This window comes from Henckelia pumila, chromosome 4 (genome assembly GCF_033568475.1).
Source record: "Henckelia pumila isolate YLH828 chromosome 4, ASM3356847v2, whole genome shotgun sequence".
Classification (NCBI taxonomy): Eukaryota; Viridiplantae; Streptophyta; class Magnoliopsida; order Lamiales; family Gesneriaceae; genus Henckelia; species Henckelia pumila.
Genome location: NC_133123.1, coordinates 5,665,510 through 5,688,608, shown reverse-complemented (window position 1 = coordinate 5,688,608; position 23,099 = coordinate 5,665,510). Strand labels below are relative to the sequence as shown.

Genomic DNA, 23,099 nt, shown 5'->3' with positions numbered 1-23,099 from the left:
TTCATATATTTAATTACAAAATTTCACTTAATTAGTATCAGGTATAAATAGAAAAAATCATAAGGATTTAATGCGACAAAATTTATGAAAGATATATAAATAATTATGAAATATTATAATTTTTGGTCATATATATTTGTGTATTACGATTTTGATCTTTTATATTGTCAAATTTCAGTTTTAGTCCACTACTTTTGTTTTCAATAACAATTTGAGTCATTTTTCTAATGTAACACGAATAATGTGCTGATGAAAAACGACTAAAAAAAAGTAAAACTAAAAAACAATAGACGACTAAAATTCTAATTTTGTCATATATTAAAAAATGATTTTTTCCCAAATTTCTCTTCTTGAAACTTTATTCCTCAATCTTTAAAGTTCACAAGATTTACATTCGATCCAACTGAACCAAATCAAGATGGATCTGTTGCTGAATTTGCTTACAAGATTAGCCATGCATATATACTCACTCATACAAACAGATATATATAGAAATCTGTGATTATTGAGAGTGGAAAACATATCTTTGGATCAATCATGCATAAATTAATCAAAGAAGGTGATTAAGCATAGATGATCTTGATACCACCAATGGTAATGTCCTCTCCCCCAGCTTTGGGCACCAAAGAAACCAACACTTTGTCATCATCTTCGGCATCCAAATCTTCCAACAGCTCAGTCAGCCCCAGCCTTATCTTAGTCTTAGTTGTTACCGAGTTCTTGTGAGGAACTTGAGAGAAACATCCTGCGTACTCCGCCTTGTCCAGTTCATCCGTCTTATCGTCTTCGTCGTTAACAAACACATCGAACTTCACAAACTTAGCATTGTCCACTTCAATCCCTTCAATCACCAGCAACTCCTCTTCTTTGTCCTTGTCCTTCTTGCTTCTCGATTTCTTCGGCCTGGGAACCAAAACCTTCACCACCTTGTCGAGTTTCACTGGGAAAATACTACTCTCCCCTGCCTTTGGCGCCTTGGAGGATTTGGCCACTTTAGATCTCTTGACACGAGCAGCTGGCCTTTTTTTCAACCAGGGCAAGTCTCTATCCTCGTAAACGTACCCCATTTTCTCGTTCTCCAACGTGTCTTTCACGTTTACGCGCACCAGCTGCGCGTTTTCGTCGTAGAATAGGTAATCGGAGTCCAGCCACTCTGCTTCCTTGTAATCTTTGGGTTTGGATCCCCTCAGTTTCCGCCATATGGTCCACATACGGTCGACATTTGCATGATGTGCGAAGAAAAGCGTGTCTCGACCTGTGGAGTAAAAGTTGCCCATATCCTCTCCAGTAGCCGTGGCTTCTCCGGTCCAAACGTGCGCCGCTGTGTGTGACCCACGCTCCACTGTTCCTGGACCGGGGTTAGGAGGGGTACCGGTCACGTATTTGGCCCCGTAGAAATCATCCAGGTTCTTAACATTACGGATCATTTCGCTGTACATGACCGTCAAGTTATTGGGTATTATCTTCTCTGGCTTGGTGGGGGCGGTGGGGGAGTAGGCCAGATCGAGGAGGACCGGGGGAAGATGAGTCTGGTTCCGTCGTGCATTGTAAAGGGATGAGTCGGTTCTCGCGTATCTTTCAGGCATGGGCATTCCGTCTGGGTGATCCCAGTTCCAAAATGGCAAAGCGAAAGTTGGGTCATCGATCAATTTGGCCAAGATTCTCTCGTAGAAATACAAATACCATCTGTGCCAGGGGAAGAAGTGCCAGCAGTTGTGAATCTGAAGTTTTACCTCGGGGTCTGCTCCTGTCTGATCATACGTGAGATTGCAGTAAGCGCAGTGAACATTAGCTTGTTGCATGAAACTGCGAGGATCATCGGCAGGGAGAGCTTTCATCAGAGCAATAGCTTTCTCGAACTTGGCGTAGTATTCTTCTCCGGCTAGCTGAGCCGCGGGCCGTATACGCAGTTTCTCCACGGGAGGCAGCTTGAAATCGATTATTTCTGTGGACACTGGGGGGCAACAGTCCACGTCCAGTGGTTTGTTTGTGTTCAGATTTGTACCCCTCGAGCATTTGGTGAAATCAGGGGAAGATATCGGAGAGGCAACCACCGCTGGAACGAGATTTGCGGCACTGTAGAGACCTCCCATTCCAAGAAGCACATTCCTCCTCCTGTCCAATCTTCCTGGAGAATTCTCCACGTCGTGTTTCTGGTTTTCCCCGCCGTCGTTTGTTTGGTTGCACGACACGGCCAAGCGATGAGCTTTCGATGGACGGCCTGAAAAATGCGGTGGCTTGGCGGTGGAACCGCGTCGGTGTCGAGGCAAGTGGTGGGAGGAGGAGGAAGAAGGGGCCGCGGCGGTGGCGGACCATGAAAGTGGAATAGTAGCCATGGTTTGTGAGATATTATTAATGCTCAATATGCTCATGATAATGTGGCAACCATCACTTATCGTATATATAGACTATTGGACATAAGAATACATGGAAGCTACCACGCTGTTACTCCGAGGTGTATGATATTGTTTTACATATCAATTTTGTACGAGGAATTTTTTGTTCAATTTGAATCACGAAAAATTATTAATATTTTTGTCAAAATTAATTAATTTTTATTGTAAATATGAATCAGATCGATCTATTTCATAGACAATACAAAAGACCTACTCTTGCGGATTAATTGCGCACACAATGCACATATATCTTTTCTCAAATATTTGTTTTTTCGTGATAATTTAGTGAAATGCTACTCACAATGAAATACTTCAATTGAGTTCCCTTGAACCGAAGATTATAGTTATAAAACAAAATAAGTTCGTTCCCATGGAACCACTTGCGCGCATAAAAACAAGCACACTTGTGATCAAAATTCTTGAATACGTTCATACTTCCTAGCTAGCACATTTCCCACAATTTTTCACAAGAATCGAAACCAAATTGAATGCGAAATCCTTCATGGTTTAAAAAAATATAAATGCAGAGATATATAGTCAAAATTAAAGGGAACAACAAACTAAACGAATAAAACAGAGCAACATTTAACAAATATTGTAGTTATTGATGATTACAAAGAATCAATATGTTGTTTAACGATGTAATTAATTGAGTTTATGTCTTTTGTCACGGGCGTCTACGTTACGTACGTATCGCACGTTTTTATGTATACTTTTTCGAAAAAATCTTTAAAATTATTGTTGTATGAAGAAAATTTTTGCTGTCCAGGGTCCGAAATGCAGTGGTGGGGGGGACCCGGCGGCTGCAGGGTCTCCCTTAACCTACCATTCTTCTATATAGCGTGTTAAATGTTGACTATATACACAAACTGGGAATAAAAAATCTTCTTAGCTTGTTTCAAAATTATGGATCATAATATATATATAATATAATATAATATAATTATAAAAGAATATCTTCCTAAAAGTAGGAGAATATTCAAGCAAGAATTCATCGTATGTGACATATTTAATTTGCACACATATATTCGACTCATATAAAGATAATTATAAAAATTATAAAAATTAAAATTAAGATTAAATTTTTATAATAAATTACCTGAAATTGAAACATAAAAGTATAATAATAAAGTTTTTAATACATCGTATGTGACATATTTAATTTATAGCAATCAAATTTGCAAGAAAAAATAAAAGAAAATTTCACATGAGGAAAAGAATAGATTAACATGCATGAACTATGCATAATCACAATCTGACATTCATCTTAGGTGTATTTGTAATCCACCACAATTATGCTAATAAATTTTTTTAATTTGATTTGGAGTAGATTCGATAAATATCGTTGATTCAAAATAGTCAATAAACTTGAAATCGATATTTTCAAATTCATCAATCAAAACATGGCCTAATGGATGTACATGTAAAAAGAACAAGTATATTGTATTTTACCTTTTACATAAAACAATATATATTATTCATAAAATTATTTAGCAAGACCGTCATGTTGCTAGCAGTAGCATATTTTATTTGAGGAAGTTCAAAATAGGAGTGTTTAAAAATAAAAATTACTACTTTACTCTATGAAATGATTAATTTGTAATTTACTACTCAAGTAATTAACATCTCTAATTCAACTCTCATTTTGTATGGTGGGCATCGATAGATATTTTTAGTATTTTCAAAATCGGACCGGACTGACCGGTTCAACCGGAAACCGGTCACTAGACCGATCGGAAACACTCCTTAAAATCGTTTGAACGGTTGAACTGCTCGAAATCAGTCAAGAACTTGCCAAGAACCGGTCCTAAAAACCGGCTAAAGAACCGGTTCAACCGGTTTTCAAATTTTTTTAAAAAAATTAGTTTTTTTTAATTTATAACTTTTATTTAATATTTGATTATATATAATAAATGATTATTTTTAATTTTTACATCGTTTAAAATATTATTTTAGTATTATTAAAGTTTTTATAATTAATTAATTTACTTTTAAAAATATATATAACTATAATTAATATTTTGAATATATTTATATCGTTCTTTATTTTTCAAACTGTGATAATTTTTTTTTATCTATTTATATACATCTTTTAAGTTTTAAATTTTAATATTATATTATTAATTATATTAAATTATATAAAGGGTTTTTCGGTTCGACCTTCCGGTTAAAACGGTCTGATCAATTGTATCATTTTTTCAAAGTAGATCGGTTCAATAACCGGTCCGATTATAAAAACATTGGATATATTAAACACGTGCCAACATTTAGGCTCTCTGATCGAAAATTATGTCCTTAAAAAGGTGGATTGCTTTTAAATAAAATTAAAAAATAAAATAAAATTACCATGAGAATTGAGAACGTCTCACATGTAAATTAATTTGGTGAAACATGTTTTTTTATTCAACTTGACCCATGGAAATGTATAATTTTTTATGTTAAAAATATTACTACTTTTCACTCTATATAATAGGAAACAGATCGAAATTCGTGAAATATATCGTTTCATAATAAAACTAAAAAAATGATGAGGATGCATGTTATGGTCACATATTTCATACTAATTTTACTACCTTTATATAAATATAATCATATATATAACATTTATACTTTAAAGTTCAATCATATTCACCATAATCGGTGATTGAATCTCAATAATAACATGAGCAAAACGACATATACATATTTTATTTATTACATTCAAAATGTCAGTCTCGACTTTAGACAATTCCAGTTTTGTACATAATTTTATGTGTAGATATTTAAAAGGTATATAAGCCACAAATAATTTATCCATACGATGGTTTGTAGCTATAAATTTAATTAGATTTTTTTTATAATTGTAATTATTAATTAGTACTAGTAGTTAATAATTGTTAATATGACTTAATTAATGAAGAGATGAAAATTATAAATAATTAAACTCGTTGAAATCTTCCAACTAAGGATTTGAAAGGACAACAAGGACAATTCACAATTCAAAAAACGGATTATTATATGCTATACCTGGAGTACTTCTCCCCCCATGATGTGGTCAAATATCAATCATTGGATCATCAAGACATATGTCAATTTTCATAAAAATATATGAGTCTCACGATAAGGGGAGAAACCCGGTGTAGCGTAGACTAACTCATTCAAAACTCATACTTTAGATTACTTTTAGATTTTAGATTAGATTTTAGATTTTAGATTTTAGACTTTTAGATTTAGATAGATTTTAGATTTTAGATTAAATTAAATTATATTAGAATTATATATTAGATTAGATTAGATATTAATTATATTAATTATCAATTGTTAAATTTGACAAATTCTAGTCATCTTTCCCCTGAAAATGAAAAATATTAAAATATTGAATCCCTTTCCACCAAAAAGTAAAAAAGAAATGTACAACCATAATTAATAGGAATAATTAATTAATTATAAATTAGTAATTACTAAATGATGGAAAGAAAATTACAAATAAACTCATTTGACAACATGAAAATACACAATTCAAAAATTCAAACTCGTACTCTAAGGCACCGTTTGATTTGAGTGATAGGATAAGTAATCCATAGATAAGTAATATAATGTAAATTAAAAATAAATAAGAAAAAATAGTTAATAAATTATTTGATTTAATGGATAGATTATAATTTATTTGATTTAATTGATGTAAAATTATTAATTAATAAATAGATAAATAATATGACGAAAATAAGACGAAATTGATTGAAATAAGTTATACATAAATTAATAATACATCAAACCAAACAATACCTAATTATAATAGTACTCCATCTATCACACTCATTTAAGTTATATTTATTTTTTCATTCGTTCCAGTTATATAGTACTCTAGTTTTTATCTTTATTGTTATTTATCTTAATCTTTTATCAATTTACATTTATTAAATTAATATCATTAACTAGTTGTATAATTATTTTATCATATTAAGATATTTATTATTTATTAAATAAAGACAAAACGAGAATTTTTTTTATAAATATTGATTTTCCAAATAATTTTATGATTTGTGTGAAAGCACACACAAGCCTAAATGAATTAATGGGACGAATGATGTAAGAAGTTACAAGGCCAATCAACCAAGACGAAAAATTCCCCAAGTACCCAGAAAATAGACACAATGGAAGAAAATTTACACGTATGAAATCAATAATTATAAATTTTATCAATATGTTTATATTTTAAAAAAGTTTACATTTATTTTTTTGAATTTACGGACGTTATAATTCACACTTCAAAACTTCAAAACTCGTACTTTTATAACAGTAAGTTAAGTTAAGTATGTGTATTATAATTAGATTAGATTAAATAATATACTAATTATCAATTATCATTTATTAAAGTTGACAACTTTTATTAGCCTTTTTCCCATGAAAATGGGTTCCTTAGACCCCACCCATGAGGTATTACCCCATGGGTAGGTTCGAAATTTTTATGAAAATGAAAGCTAACGTAAGAGATTGAATTTATACCTTCGTAAATGAAAGGTGATCGGTGATAATATAATTAATAATTAATTATGCCTTAGGAGTTAATAAATGAAGGAGAAGAAACTTCAGATAAACTCACCGAAATCCTCCAACAACTAAGGATTTGAGGGACAACATGAAAAATTAACAATTCAAATCTCCAAAACTTATTAAGATATTAGATTAGAAATGAGGTTTTAGCTCATAAATTTTTTCAAAAGGGTTCTAACTTCAATTTTTACAACAAATGAAAACTTTAGCTCTTCGATTTGTCATTGTTGATTTCAACTCCAAATTAACCAACACATTATATTTTTAATCGGGAGGATATTTTTTTATTAAATTTTAAAAGAAGGGGTGGTTTTTGAACTTTTGTAATTTGCGCGAATTAAAAACATGTTTAAATCGACCCATTAACAAAACCAGCCCAAAATATTCTGTCTCCAACAAAAAAAGCCCATGCAGCCAAGATTCACGACAGTGCATTACTTGAAAATTCAAAACTATGGGGAGAGATTCCATCACTTTTATTATCACCATCAGATTCTCACATAAAAACTAATTAACTGAAAAAATAGTATGTTTAATAGCAGATTACCTTGTTCTTTGGAATATATTAATAAGGACTATGTTCCATCAGATCTAAATCTAATAATTACGTTCGATGAGACAACAATCCTTAAATCAGTAAAACTCACATTCAATCATATGAAACTATTTTAACTCAAAAAAATATATTGGAGTTTTAAAACTCCAAATATATCATATTCCTCGCCGAATATATAGGTAATAGCTCTAGTTTCTCTACCTTACAATATTCAAGCCCGCCCACAACCTTAATTTATACCCAAGAAAGCAAGTAGATATAAATATATGCTAATATATATGTATCTAGCTTGTTGCTTAAAAAACTTGTGGTCATGTTGAAGTTGGTTAATTTATATTTATTAAAGCACGAAATTGAACTTATTATATCTACGCTAAGACACGTTATCAGAATCAAATTGCATTAAATAACTATAATAATTAGTAACGGGATGACCTAAAGGAGCATTAATTAATTAGAGGATTAATATAATGCTTCATTAATCGAGTAACTTTTGAATCTGTCATCCATCGAAACATAAAATTTCTGAAAACATATTTGTAGGTAATTTCAACATGACTTTGCAACTCTATTATTTTAATTTACTAGAAAATTGCACGTGCAACGCACGTGACACATTATAATAACTTTATTAATTGTTTGCTTAGCTTTTTTAATTAAGTGTTATATATTTTACTATCAATTTTAAACTTTGGTTATAATGATTTATTCTCTAATTAGTACGATCGATTTGTGGTATCTAATCGATGCTTTTATGTTTTACATCTTGGATTTAATTTATTTTTTTAATTAATGACTTTAAAACAATAACATATGTTATATATTTGTTGATAAATGTAAAAAAATACATTGATTTTTTATAAACCGTAAGACTGAGCGTTTGCATTTTATTAAAAGCTATATATAGTTGATATATAATTGTGCAATTCAAATATTTTAATATGTGTAACAGTTCAAACACTACATTTTGATTGTTTTACATAGCAAAGAGATAATTATTGTACCCAATAATCCCCTTCCCAATAATTATGCTCGCAATCAATGTGAATCGAAGTTATGACCTTTACTTTGATACATATTGTATGGCCGAATGCTTATTACATTTTCAATAATTATAGTCATTGGTAACAATACTAATCCAATATTTTAAATTATGTTGTATCTCAAACATCATGTTTCGATTGTTCTTTTCAGTATGAATAGTTATTGCACTTCAACAAAAGTAATATCTGTTAAATAATAATTTTACTTCTATTGATTTGTAAGTTAAAACAGTAATTTATTTGAAAGTTAAAACAATAATTTATTTGAAAGAAAATAATTTTTTTAGTTCCATTAACACATCACATTTTGCTTTTTAGTCAATTGATTTGTTAAATTTAAGTTTTAATACACTAACTTTTAATTTTGACTATTTTTAATCCAATTGTTGACGTGACATCTAATAATTCAAATTTTTTTAAGTTTCATCATTATTATAATGCTCATGTCAGTATTTTTCGATACAAAATAAAGCATTTTCCAGTGTCACCACAATAATTAGGTATAAATAGATTAAAATAAAATTTAGTATACAAAAAACAAATTTTGAAAACTTAGTGACCAAAACCTAAAATTTAAGAAGTTAGTGAAAAATAATAATAATTTTTTAATTTAAAAGTTTTAGTTGAAGATAAAATTTGATCTTCTATGAATAAAGTGTATATAAATCATATATATTTTTTACGTCTGATAAAACATGATGTCTATATGACTTGCTTTGATTTTCAAATTTTTTGCTCATGCATAATACATTCATAAGTTTTTTGTATATTTTTTAGCGTATTGAATAACTTTGTTTCGTTAGCTTTGAAAATCAAATTTAATATACATTGAATAATATTTAGCATATAAAATAATTAATGTCCTAACAAAAATACAATACAAAATAAATTTTTCTAACATAAACTCTTATTTTAAAGTATTAACAAATTTATGCCAAAAAATTAATTTAGTCGTACAATTATTTATTTAATTAATGATAAACATAATTATTTCATAATTTTGTCATAATCTTATTTTAAAATCAAAAATATTAATATGTAAATGTCTCTTTTTTTACCTTTTTCTGAAAAATCATATACATATAATATGTAATAATCAAGGTAAACTTTTTTTATTTCTTTAAATCTTGTAATATTTTTTTTCAGTGAACTATCATAGTTAGATTACATAGTCATCACCATTAGTTTTATAATATTAGTCCTACAATCTAGAATACCAAAAATTTTAGTTAGATTACTAAATTCAAAAAAAAAATAAACAAATTAAAACAAATTGATTGGATAAAATATGAGAATATCTTTCATTTATATGTGAAATATAGTCTCAATTATTTATGATCTGATTTACTTGTCTTGAACCAGATGACTAAATTAATGATTCTATTCATTTTTTTCGCGAAACTATAATGACCGAAATATTATGTTAAAAAGTTTAGAAGACTAAAACATAGCGATGGTGATAAAGGTTGAAAGTAAGTTTTAAAATTAATATATATTTTTTAGATTAAAATAGCTTTCAATTAATAAAACTTTAACTTTAGAACATGAATTAAATATTAATAATTAATTCACATAAATAAATAAATAAACATAAATTAAATACTCATTGAAAAAGCTACAAAATGACATAAAATAACCTTGAAAATAACAAAAAGTTAATCATTAAATGAAATAAAATAAATACAAAACTGTAAATTCATAACTAAATAACCACTTTTATATAAATAAATATTATATTATAATGTAGTTCAAACATCAACATGAAAGTTGGTTATAATTATATATTTTTTAATTTGAACAAAAAAATATCAATGTTGATTACACTTTCAGTTCAACACTAAAATATTTTTAATCCCAAATTTTTTTTAAAGGATTACATAGTTAGTTATCACCATTATTTTTGTAGTCCCCCTTTTTAAAAAAATGGAATTCCAAATATTTTTGTTAGCTTACCAAATGCAAAAAATAAACTAATTGATTGAATAAAAGAGGGTAATACATTTCTAATACAAGTGAAATAAAATCTCGATTTATGATATGATTTTATTTATTTTTAACAAGTCGATAAAATTTAATAACTCGATTGAAATTTTTTGTTTTCTAAAATTTTAATACTAAATTATGTTAAAAATTTAAAAGACTAAAAACATAGCAATGAAGATAAAACTTGAAAGTAAGGTACAAAAATTAATAAATTTTTTAGATTTATAGACAAATTAAAAATATTACTTTCAATTGATAAAATTTTCTTTTCGAACATGAATTAAATATTAGCAATTAATTTTATCTACAATAAATACATAGATATATACAAATTAAATACTCATTGAACAAAACTATACAATGAATAAAAAACTTCAAAAACCTTAAAAATGACAAAACCAATTATTAAATTCATAAATAAAGTGCTACTTTTACCTTCGATTCGATAAAAAAGTATAAATGTTGTTGATTACACTTTTAGTTTATCACTGAAATATTTTTGGTCCTTAAATTTTCTAAGATATTACTTAGTTAGGCATCATTGTTAATTTTATAGTTATTCTTCCTAAAAACAGGAATACAAGAAATTTTAGTTAAATTACCAAATTCCAAAAAAATAAACGACTTGATTGAATAAAGTATGAGATACGTTTCTTATATAAGTAGAATACAATATCGATTTATGATTATGATATGATTCTACTTGTTTTGAATCAGATGATTAAAATTAATGATTTGATTTAATTTGTTATTTGTTTAAAAGTTTAATAATCAAAATATTATGTTAGAAGAATGAAGACTAAAAGCATAGCGTTGAAGATAAATGTTGAAAATAATTTCACAAAATAAATAAATTTCTTTGATGTAGAGAAAAAAAATTTAATATAACTTTCAATTAATAAAACTTTAATTTTAGGACATAGTTTTTAGGACATGAATTAGAATAAATAAATAATGACATGCAAATTAAATACGCATTGAATAAATTTATAGAATGACCTCAAAAACCTCAAAAAGTTTTGGAAATGACAAAAAAAATTAACTATTAAATGAATTAAAATGATGATAAAAATGTAAATTAACAACTAAACTTTAATTTTTGGACATGAATTAAATATTAATAATTAATTTTACCTAGAATAAATAAATAGTGACAAATTAAATATGCATTGAATAAATCTATAAAATGGCATAAAAAACCTCAAAAAAATCTTGGAAATAACAAAAAATTAATTATTAAATAAATTGTACAACTAAAGCGACACTTATATATATATATATATATATATATATATATATAAATATAAATAATAGATTTACAAGTTTTACCTAATCTTAAATATTTCCATAAACATGTGTCAATATATATCCACTTCAATTCTCAAAATCAAACGTCAATTCCCCACCTGCTTTTTCCCCCAACTTTCCTTTATTCCATTTCCTTAAAATTTTCAGAACACCACCAAATCAAGATTTATTTTCTGCTTACAAAACACAATATTTTAATATTCAGAGGAAAACACACACACACACAAATCAACTTCAGGATCAATCATAATATATAAAAGAATTAAGCTAAGCGTAGATGATCTTGATACCACCAATGGATATGTCCTCTCCCCCATCTTTTGGCACCAAAGAAACCAATACTTTGTCATCATCATCGGCACCCAAATCTTCCAGAAGTTCAGTTAGTCCCAGCCTTATCTGAGTCTTGATATTGATCGAATTCTTGTGAGGAATCTGAGAGAAACATCCTGCATACTCCGCCTTGTCCAGTTCATCGGGCTTATCGTCTTCGTCGTTGACGAAAACATCGAACCTCACAAACTTAGCAGTGTCCACTTCAATCCCTTCGATCACCAGCAGCTCCTCTTCCTTTTCCTTATCATTCTTGCTCCTCGATTTCTTCGGCCTGGTAACCAAAACTTTCACCACCTTGTCCAGTTTCACCGGGAAAACGGTCTCCGCCGCCGGCGCCCCAGAAGTCTCCGCCACTTTTGAGTTCTTGACTCGCGGAGCCGGCCTGTTTTTCAACCAGGGCAAGTCCACCTCCTGGTAAACGTACCCCATTTTTTCGTTCTCCAGCGTGTCTTTGACTGTCACGCGCACAAGCTGCGCGTTTTCGTCGTAGAAGAGGAAATCGGCTTCCAGCCAGTCGGCTTCGGTGTAATCTTTGGGTTTGGTTCCCCTCAGGCCGCGCCATATGGTCCAGAGACGATCGACATTTGCATGGTGGGCGTAGAAAATCGTGTCTCGAGCTGTTGAGTAGAAGTTCCCCATATCCTCTCCACTAGGCGTGGCTTCCCCTGTCCAAGCGTGAGCCGCGATGTGTGATCCACGCTCCACCGTGCCTGGACCCGGGTTAGGAGCTGTACCAGTCACGTACTTAGCCCCATAAAAATCGTCCAGTTTTTTAACATTGCGAACCATTTCGCCGTACATGACGGTCAAGTTATTGGGCACAATCTTGTTCGGCTTGGTGGGGGATTTGGCAGAGTAGGCGAGATCGAGGAGTGCAGGGGGCAGATGAGCCTGGTTTCGTCTCGCATCATACAGGGGTGAGTCTTTGTTTGCGAATGGTTGAGGCATCACCATTCCATCTGGTTGGTCCCAGTTCCAAAATGGCAAAGCGAAAGTTGGGTCATCGATCAATTTGGCCAAAATTCTCTCGTAGAAATACAAATACCATCTGTGCCAGGGGAAGAAGTGCCAGCAGTTGTGAATCTGGAGTTTCTGCTTGGCGTCTCCCGCCTGTTCGTACGTGAGATTGCAGTATGCGCAGTGAACATTAGCTTGTTGCATGAAATTACGAGGATCGTCGGCGGGGAGAGCTTTCATGAGAGCAATAGCTTTCTCGAACTTGGCGTAGTATTCTTTCCCTGCTAGCTGCGCGGCCGGGCGGATGCGCAGTTTCTGGACTGGTGGGAGCTTATAATCGACTATTTCCGTGGACAGAGGGGGGCAACAGTCCACGTCTAGTGGCTTCTGTGTGTTAAGATTCGTGCCCCTCGTGCATTTGGTGAAATCAGGGGAATGAATCGGAGCGGCGATCGCTGCCGAATCTGATTGAACAACACTTGCCGCACCGTAGAGACCCCCCATCCCCAGAAGCACATTTCTCCTGTCCATTTTCCCCGCGGAACTTTCCACCTTTTCAGGCTCATGTCTCCGGTGATCTTGGCCGTGGTTCGTGTGGCTGCACGACACGGCGAAATCATGGCCTATAAACCGCGGTGGCTTAGCGGTGAAACTACGTTGGCGCTGAGGCAAGCGGACCGTGGGAGCGGCGGACCATGAAAGTGGAATGGTGGCCATGGTTTGTGAAATATTTATCAAAGGCAGAGTATGCTCATGGAAACTACCTCTCCATTTCTTGGTATATATATAGGCAATTGGACTGAATTTCTATGGTTATGATAATTTAATGAATTAGAAGTCTAAATACTTTTTATTTCAATTTTAATCTATCAAACAAGTTGAGATGTGTAGATTAATCATCACATGATTTACAGCTAAGGTGTCCGAAAACCTCAAGCTCCAATTTGTTCAATAAATAGGGTAATTATTTTCCAAATCAAACTTGATCTAATATAATAATTTAATCAAGTGATAATTAATCCGCATAGTATAGATATCTAGTACATAAATTCGTCCCCACTAAACCACTAACGTGCTTATAAATTGAAGTCTCGTCGTCAAAGTTGTCGAAAATATTATTTTTCTCCTATTATAGTACAAGTGAAAAAAGAATAGACCAATAGAACAGTTTGATAATTTAATAATAATAACTATAGTAGTTAAAAATTCCCCATGTTCAAAAATAAAGAATATTCAGAAGTAGGTGCCAATTCAATAATGGAATCGACTGTGGTCTTGGTCACGGCGGCTAATGCATTCCACTTTTTTTCTTTATTATTATTGCTGTCCCGTAGGCAAAACAAACAGCGGGGTCCGGCGGCTACTAATCTTGTTTTTCGTATTAAAATTTTTTATTTAAGTTTCATGTAGATATGCTTTTAAGTTTGGACGAATCTCGTACTCAACATTTAATTATAGTAAAATCTCACCCTCGATTCAAAAATTAAAACGAAGTATAAAAACATCATTCTTCGTAGAAGTATCCTTACATTTTTCTTTTCTAAAACTAAATGTACTTGATTTCTAATAAACGGGATATTTGGGGAATTGACCTTGGTCAATATTTTTTTAAAAAAAATGACCTTCCCAAGTGATATGAATTGAACTAGGGTAGGTCATTTTACCATAGGGGTGTTAAATGTTATATAGGAGGAGGATTTTGAGCTTTTTTGCATAGGAGCGTAGGACAAATAATTATCAGTTTCGAGGTTCAATTAATCTATCTTAAAAATAAATTCGCTCCCGTAATTAAAGGTCTCTAATCGAAGTCTCCTCTTATCCAGTGGGTCAAAATGTTTGACTTCCGGCCTACGAAGAGCTTGTTTTGGTTTCGTCCTTGATCATTCTTCTCCGATAAAAACTAAAAAACACTTCGGAAAAAACATTGTGTAACTCTCTTTTATGATACGATTTCAAGGACCTATATTAATATGAAAAATCGATCGGATTCATATTTATATATATTTTAATAAAAAAATATGTAATTTTTATCGCTCATATTACTTATCCAAATCCATTTCCCCTCGCATTCCGAATATCTGCAAAGTACGTAGTCAATGGACTCACATGAAGCAGTCAATTAGCACAAGTAAGCATATCAAGCTCATATCCACTCGAAAGAAAATACGATCGTCCAATAGAAATCCCAAAAAATCTATATTCCACACAGATTGCGTTGAACAGTCCCGTCAGGAACAGAAAATGGCCAATTAATCAATGGCATTCCACAACAGAGTACACCTTTGAACCACCCACCCACCCAAAGGAAAAAAAAAAAGAGAATCTAGAAAAACAACTATAAATGTGTGTATATTATGTACATGTACATTGCCTTGCGATACCTGAGAATCAGCCATTTCCAGGCTTGAGATGTTCTGCTACATAGGAAGTGGTCAACTTTCTGGTGTCCTGTTGAGCTTGAGAAGACGGCCTCATACGAGCTGCAACGTGATATGTTAACACCCCCCCGGTTCAAACCTCCACATCCATACATATAGTGCTACCAAGTAGCGTTTTTCTAGGTATCGTGATATATGCCCATTGAACAAATCCCTTCTGCAAGAAACTTTGTACCTGCAAAGTGGAAAGGAGATCGTTGAACGATGTTTTACATCACATATTTCCCTGGGCTTAACATGATGAGATACCATCCTCAAGTTTTGAATGTATGTGAATGGATGCAGAGCAATATATAATAAATATATTTTTGTTGTGCCCCGGGTTATAGAGGGATAGATTTGGGAAGATTTGACTATACCTAAGGGGGAGCTAGTTCCATGTAACTCCTGGTGGACTTGTCCTGGCTCGAGCCTCGGCAAGTGAAACAGCCATGGCTAACATCATCTGTTCCTCAAAACTCTCGGGAACAATCGTTCCTGTAACAGGTTGGAAGCTATCTTGATTTTCATCTTGTTGGTGTAGTTCCCCATGCCTCATTGCGTCATCAAATTCATCAGAACCTCCGTAGCTGGTTCCGACTTCGGCCATTTCCGACCTATGATCAACCCATTCTCCAGCATCCCCGGTCATTGTCAAATGGTTATCAGGTGATGCCACCATCATATTCTCTGTAGGAAAATAACTTTCGGATTCACGCACCTCCCGATTCAAATATCTGCTAGAGCTAGGCATGCTATATGTAGACATGCTTCCAGCATAGTTATTAGAGGTCTCTCCACTTATTTGTTGACGTTCCGCAAGGGCTGCAATGGCGCATGCGAGACCACCGGATGGAGATGATGTAGGCAAGGATATAGGGGCCGTCACCGCCAAGGAACTGGAACTGTGATCTTCTGCAATGTATTCTTCTGACTGAGCTGCTTCACCATACTGTGGATCTTGTCTTTTCCCACTCTCCTTTCAGCAAGAGAAAGGATGACAAAAGTCAATTCACCATATCACGCAATCAGAGTAAACAATTAAAAATTAGACCACTCAACAACGAGATGTAACAAGAATGAAAGGGTTAGGAAATATCGCAAAATTAATCCACTCAGAAGGCCCAATAGTGATTTTAATCAGCTAACGGATCAGATTTCAGTTTTAGTCGGTGTTCTAAATGGCGGTAGGCGGCCATCGGTTGCACCACTTTTGCCTAAGGCGGTTAAGGAGGCAGTCATAAGTGGTCCAAGGCAGATGAGGCGGGAGTGACAGGTGATTAGGAAGTCAAAGAATCGGTCAACAAAATTGAAAATTTTAAAAACCCAACCTTTTCAACACATAATATTCCAGTCCCACCCAATCACTTGCAAGTTCACAAGCCCCTGTCCATTCCTGCCTCAAACAACCGCCGCCCACCAGGTTAAAACAGTGATGAATTTTATTTATCTTGTTAGTTGTATTTATATATTTATTTGCACTTTGTGAAAATTGTATTATATTGTATGAAGTTTATTTATTAACAAACATCATTTAATTTATTCATATATTGCAAGATTATAAATAATTATCTCTAAAACTAGTTTAAAAAAGTTCAACCGCCTAGGAACCCGAGGCGGTAGCCAGTCACCGACTATCCCGCCACAGCCCACCACCATTTACAACACTGGTTTTAGTCTAGTAATTTTGTTTCACAAATTTACTCATTTTTTGTCGGAATGCTGACATAACACCAAATATTCCTGATTTAACACCTATTCAAGTGCTATGTCAACACTTCAACGAAAAAATGACTACAATTGCAAAAAGAAACAAAATATTATACTAAAACTGAAATTTGACAAATTAAATAACCCAAATGATTAATTTCTCTAATCTCCCAACAAGGAAATGGTGATCGATATTGATGTTGATGTTCCAACATTGCTTAATATCACTACTTTGTAGATTTAATGCCACACAAATGGACCAATTAAAATGCACATACAAATACATTAGGTAACCAAGCACCGAATTTTTTAGCATATCGAAGATTTCCTATGCACATGGGTCTTCAAAATCAGCTAAGCAATGAGCTCTGTGTTTCTTTACCTTACAATAAATCTAAATATTGCATCAACAAAATAAGGAAAAGAAAGTTTGGATGCATGGGACTGTAGGAGTACCTGAATAGACAGCCAAATGGCTTCCATAACCATTATATCCTCGAGGTCCAGGTCAAATTCACCCTCCCTGCATTTAGTGTCGGTATAAGAGCAATATAGAAGGGATATGGCATCAATAAATCATCTCATAAATCTCCAAATAAGCAATCTCTAATCTATTAGTCCAATCTGCAACCATTATCACCTTCATACTTAAAAATCCGTCACTCAACTTAGTGTTAAGCTATGAATGCATATGTGATGATATGAAACATACTCGTAGTCGTAGAAGTAGGTTCCAACTATCAAGATGTCATGAAAGTGGCCATAGAAAAACATTAATAAATTTATGTCATTGAACACACCCAAGATTTCTTCAGTGTATGAGAATGAAATTGTATATTTCTTCAATCAATCAGAAAATCATTTCGCCAAAAGCCTTTCCAGCAACGGAGTTGCTTGAAGAAGCTTATAAACCTGACATCTAACAGGGTGATAGAAAAGTTCGCATCTCAAACTAGAAAGTATTTTTCTAGAACAAGCTCTCGTAACAGCTTAATCATTTTTAGCATGTAAATAACAAGATTAACACTAGAAAAAATATATTTCTCATCTTACTTTTGATTAAACAAATTCAGATTTCTTTTCTCGAAAAAGAAATAGAAAAATGAACCTAAGGCCTTACCAGATCCAGAAACATTAATAAAATCTCAGGAAGATGATAAGATGTTTAAAACAAATTAAGCCAAACACCTCTAGGTTGGTATACTATAGGAACGGAAAAATATTCATGTTATTGTAAGTTCAGTTCATTCTTGATGTGTAAGGTAACCAAGCACTAGCTAGGGATAAAAATGAAGATTAAATCTCGTATTTGCTTCACCTTTCAGTGTGTAGACTCACAGGCTCCTAAAAACTTGAATCCGCAAACCATGTAAAAAAAGTTAATCCATATCAATACTAAAAGTTGCCTAGCTGAAATTACATTCCAACCTAAAAAGATGAAATCCAGTCCTCATTTTGCAGCAATCTCAACTTTAACCAACAATGCAAGTCGATCTGATCATAAAGTACATGGTACAAATTCTAGCACCCTATGAACACAAGCTCTTAAATCTAAACATAAGATTGCAATTTGCAAAACAAGCTTTAAGATGAGCGAAGAAAGTGGATAACAGAAATTCAAAAGGCTAAAGCAACATTTACGCTCTTCATTTGACAGCACCTTAAAGAAAAAGTGACAAACAGATTATCGAACATGAATCCCGTTGAACAATGAACAATAAACCAACTATATATCACCCAAAATCTTCGGCAACAATACCGTATCGTGTTGAAACAATCGCTGACACTAAAGTGAATCAAGTAACATAGAGCTCACACTCTGTCCATGACATTCCTAGAACCTAGGATGGTACCTTTTCCCCAGATAAAAAGGAAATAGAAATATGTAAAGAAATTGCCAATTTTGAGTGATCATCTTCCTGACATTTGTAGGTATCTTCACGTTTCAAGAAATAGAAAAGGAAAAGCTGAAAGAAAAGAAACTTATGAAGAGGGCATTTGCCCAGATTAAATAGATACCTGGTTACAAGTTATATGAAATCACTAAATTTTCACCAAATTTAGCCTACCCATTTGAAATGTAACATAATTATTAATTAGAGTGATAAGATCGACTTCCAAACATAAACATGGGAGGAATGATGTGCTACACCTCTAATCAGCCTCCGATAGATGTAGTCTTTTAGCATACAACCAAACACGTCAACAAAAACTTTTAAACTGCCTGATCCAATTCAATTAGGAACACGCCGGATCATGATAAGCTCAACTCCCACAAGATAAACATGGAACAAATGATGAGGTACACCACTAACCAGCATCCGATAAATATTATTCTTTTAGCACATAACCAAACACGTCAACACAAACATTTAACTGTCTGATACAATTCAATTAAGAACACACTGGATCATAACAAGAATAATTAGCAGAAATTATAAAATAAGCTGACCTATTTTGCCTTTGAGGTGGAAGCAGTCTCGACGCGGTAGCAGCACTAGACTCGTGACAGGCCACAATTTCTTCACTCTCCAAGGCAGAAGCAAAAGATGGGCCTACAAATTGGAAGAAATGAAATCTAATCTAAATTAGAAAAAGAGCAACAGCCATTGACAAAGACTCATATCATTACCTCTAGTCGAGCAATAATCAGCCTCACTTGGTCTTCTCATGCTGCTAGAAGAACTGACTTCTCTTCGTTTCAGCATCCTATCCTCTTCATCCTGAACTTCTTGCTGCCTCATCCTTATTTTGGCTTCTATAACTCGTTGTTCTTCCTAAAAATGTAAGTTTGATTACATGCCAACATTTAGCAGCGAGGCCATTTCAACATCTGTAGGAGGAAAAATATAGCACGTAATGATACTAATATTTAACTCTCACAATTTGCTCCAAGCCTTTCTCCTCCTTTGTCTTAACACCTCGATATTCCACGGCATAATTTGAGGTTTTGCAGAAAGGACACCTTTCATTGTTAAGGTAAGCAGAACCAGAAATACTTGACGCCATAATGAGCAATTCGGATAGATAGTTAAAGTAAACAATTGCATATTCCGTGCAAAGCAAACCCCTTTAATATAAAACAGAAAATAAAACAATTACATTGAACCAAGGATACTGCGTCGGCCTGGTGGAATTAGGAGTCCTCATCTGCAGAAAACACTCTGAAATGGGAAAAATAATATATTAGCAACTAAATGACAAGATAAATAAGCATAATTGTTTGGTGAAATAATGAGTAAATATGAAAAATAAAATAATGTGCACTGTACCAGTACATATGCCTTTCGTGCAGCATCTTGACCGATTAAGGCTTGGATAGAACTGAAAGCATTCAAAACAAAGAAACATAGTTCTACATCAAATGGAGATCAAACTAAAACGAAAATAACATGTTGCCAATCACCATTGCTTGCTAAAAACTTAATCATTGTGTCATCAAGAACAAATAAGCGCTTTCTTTATTCCTACAAAATGACCCTCCTTCGTCTGTTGCCATAAAATAGATAAAAACACATAACTGGTCACTCCAAGTTGTTAAAAATTGAAGCAAACCACTTTACACTTCAGTTGCTCATGAGCATTAGCCTAAAGTGATAATTAAAGATTAGGCTTATATTTCCAACGTCAACACAATTCAACAATTTTGCCGAATACTCAATTTCTCCAAGGCAGCTGCTTTTGCGTTATAGCAGAAGAAACCAATCACAAGGCCAGCAAATAAATAAAAACAGACAAAAAAGTTAATACACAAACGATCAAATAGAGCTCAAGAACTAAACTACAGTAATAGATAGAGAACTCAAATCAGTTACCCCTTCAAATCTACCAATACTTGTAAAACAATGTTGCATTTGTCCTCTGATTTCTTTTCCTAATCACTTGGTATCGCGCATGAAACAATTTTTTTCCTAATTGGAGATCTGGTCCAACCCCTACGAAAAGATAGAAAATTGAAATACAAAGACAAAAAAAGGGACGGACCAGGAAACAAATGGGGCATTCCTCTAGGTCACAACCACAATCATCATCACCAGGAAAACAAGGTGCCAGCTTTGAGTCAAGAATAAGCTTTCTAAGCTTCTTGTGATCGACATCTCTGTGTTGGTACAACCCTTGAGGCCTAGTGTACTTCTCATCCACCACATGCCTCCTCTTCCCCAATTTATTCCCCATTGAATAAAACCACAAAACTTCTCAATCGCTCTTTTTCTACAACAGCAAGATGTCCCAATCTTACACTGTGGCTCCAAGATGTCACTTCAAAGCAACACAATTTCCGCTTTCTCAAATTCCTGCAAAACGGGTATATGAAGATTTAAAAAAAAAAATTCGAAGAAACGAGAGAAACCCATCAATTTTACGCGAGAAATGAAGAGCACCATCAAATAATTAAACCTCGAAACGAAATCTTGGAACAAATGAAGACGGCCCTAACGAAATTCAACAAGCAAGACAGCGCAACACTGCGTATGCCTCCACGGATACATCAACATGTCTGTACAAGAGAAAAGGGAAAGAAGAACGAGGGAAATAGGGAACAAGATCAGAACTTTTTCTCAGTTGTCGATATCTGTGCTCTTTTGCGTGTGAATCGATATATAGGTGGGAGATTTGTGATGGAATTTGTATGCATCTCTCTTAATTTTTATGCGGTGCCTATAGAAAATAATAAAATATAAAATAAGAAATATATATATATATATATATACCTATTATGCTGATGCATACGCTGAAAATCCACCATCTGCTTTTGTTCTTGTTCTATTTCGGATCTTTAGGCTTCGGTTTGGTTTGTTCATCAGATTCAAACTAAAAGTTTTCGGTGAAAACACACAAGCTAATTCTTTTCCTTCTCTTTTTCTCAACCAAGTAAAACAAGAAAGTTTGGATATTTGTCGTTTAATAATTAACCCATTGATCTGTCAATTTTGTGCCATTTTTCCTTAAAACTTGACGAATAAAACAAAGGAAAGAAGCCATGGGATAGAGTGGAGCAACCGGAAAGAATCGAGAGAGGGTAAAAAGAGTATATACACCGTACGGACATGTATACATGCATATAATATCGTGTACATCTACGTATAAGCTGCCGAATAAATTAAAATAAAATGATTTAAACTCGTCGTTCACAAAATATAAAATGGGTGAAATTCAAATACTTGATTTCAGTTTTGATAATTAGGGAGTGTTTGCAATAGATTGTGCTTTTTGTAGAAGTGATTAATTTATATATTATAAAAAAGTTAAGAAAAATCAAAAGTTGATAGTGTTTGGAAACATGTGTGAAAATCTAAAAATCAAAGTTGGGTAGTGTTTGATAAATAGGTGATTAGAGTGATTTTAACGATGATTATCTTATTATAATCACTTTTGGAGAATCATAATCATCACATGACTAGCTTTTGAATTTCAATTAAGTTAAGCATAAACTAACACATAATCTAGGTTTAAAAAACACACAAAAATAATTTTTTTAAGCCAAAAGCTAACAATCACTTTTTTTAATGATTGCAAACACTATCTTATATACTTCAAGTGAATTTGATTATTATATGTAATGTGTGTAATTAGTACTCTCGTGCATGGTCTTAAATGGAATGTACATGGCCATTTATGGGAAACATATATTTTCAAATTGCATGAATGTAATTTTGACGTTATATTGTCATAGTTAATTAATACTTTGTAACCATACAGTATTGAAATTAGTTAAATGAAAAAAAAACAAAATAAAAATTGGTCAAATTCTTCAAGATGTACATGTGTACTTAAAAAGAAGAAGTCAACTTTTCAATATCAATATCAACGTGTTTTTATCCTAAAAAAGTTGAAACGAATTGGGAAGTTGACAATATAC

General features: G+C 32.7%; 3 protein-coding genes across 7 annotated transcripts; all 3 read right to left on the bottom strand.

Annotated features, from left to right (window-relative positions):
• Window positions 1-295: 295 nt before the first annotated feature.
• On the bottom strand, window positions 296-2,378 carry LOC140863451 (polyphenol oxidase I, chloroplastic-like). Its single transcript, XM_073266896.1, has one exon. The coding sequence runs from the start codon at window positions 2,370-2,372 to the stop codon at window positions 564-566; it is 1,809 nt and encodes a 602-aa protein (XP_073122997.1). The 5' UTR covers window positions 2,373-2,378; the 3' UTR covers window positions 296-563.
• Window positions 2,379-11,863: 9,485 nt separating this feature from the next.
• On the bottom strand, window positions 11,864-14,008 carry LOC140863735 (polyphenol oxidase I, chloroplastic-like). Its single transcript, XM_073267351.1, has one exon. The coding sequence runs from the start codon at window positions 13,827-13,829 to the stop codon at window positions 12,087-12,089; it is 1,743 nt and encodes a 580-aa protein (XP_073123452.1). The 5' UTR covers window positions 13,830-14,008; the 3' UTR covers window positions 11,864-12,086.
• A 1,250-nt stretch (window positions 14,009-15,258) lies between these two features.
• Window positions 15,259-22,209, bottom strand: LOC140863633 (E3 ubiquitin-protein ligase DA2L-like). 5 transcript variants are annotated; one of them, XM_073267198.1, is made up of 11 exons: window positions 21,952-22,209; window positions 21,622-21,737; window positions 21,224-21,534; window positions 20,512-20,563; window positions 20,358-20,403; window positions 20,123-20,237; window positions 19,872-20,016; window positions 19,692-19,794; window positions 17,696-17,762; window positions 15,910-16,508; window positions 15,260-15,725 (listed from the first exon to the last, which is right to left on the bottom strand). In XM_073267198.1, the coding sequence occupies exons 3-10, from the start codon at window positions 21,413-21,415 to the stop codon at window positions 15,921-15,923; spliced, it is 1,308 nt and encodes a 435-aa protein (XP_073123299.1). In that variant the 5' UTR covers window positions 21,416-21,534; window positions 21,622-21,737; window positions 21,952-22,209; the 3' UTR covers window positions 15,260-15,725; window positions 15,910-15,920. The 5 variants fall into 5 exon arrangements, with proteins under 5 accessions (XP_073123301.1, XP_073123299.1, XP_073123298.1 ...); XM_073267197.1 differs by having other exon boundaries at window positions 21,638-21,737; XM_073267200.1 differs by lacking the exon at window positions 21,952-22,209 and having other exon boundaries at window positions 15,259-15,725; window positions 15,910-16,505; window positions 21,638-21,897.
• Window positions 22,210-23,099: the final 890 nt, after the last annotated feature.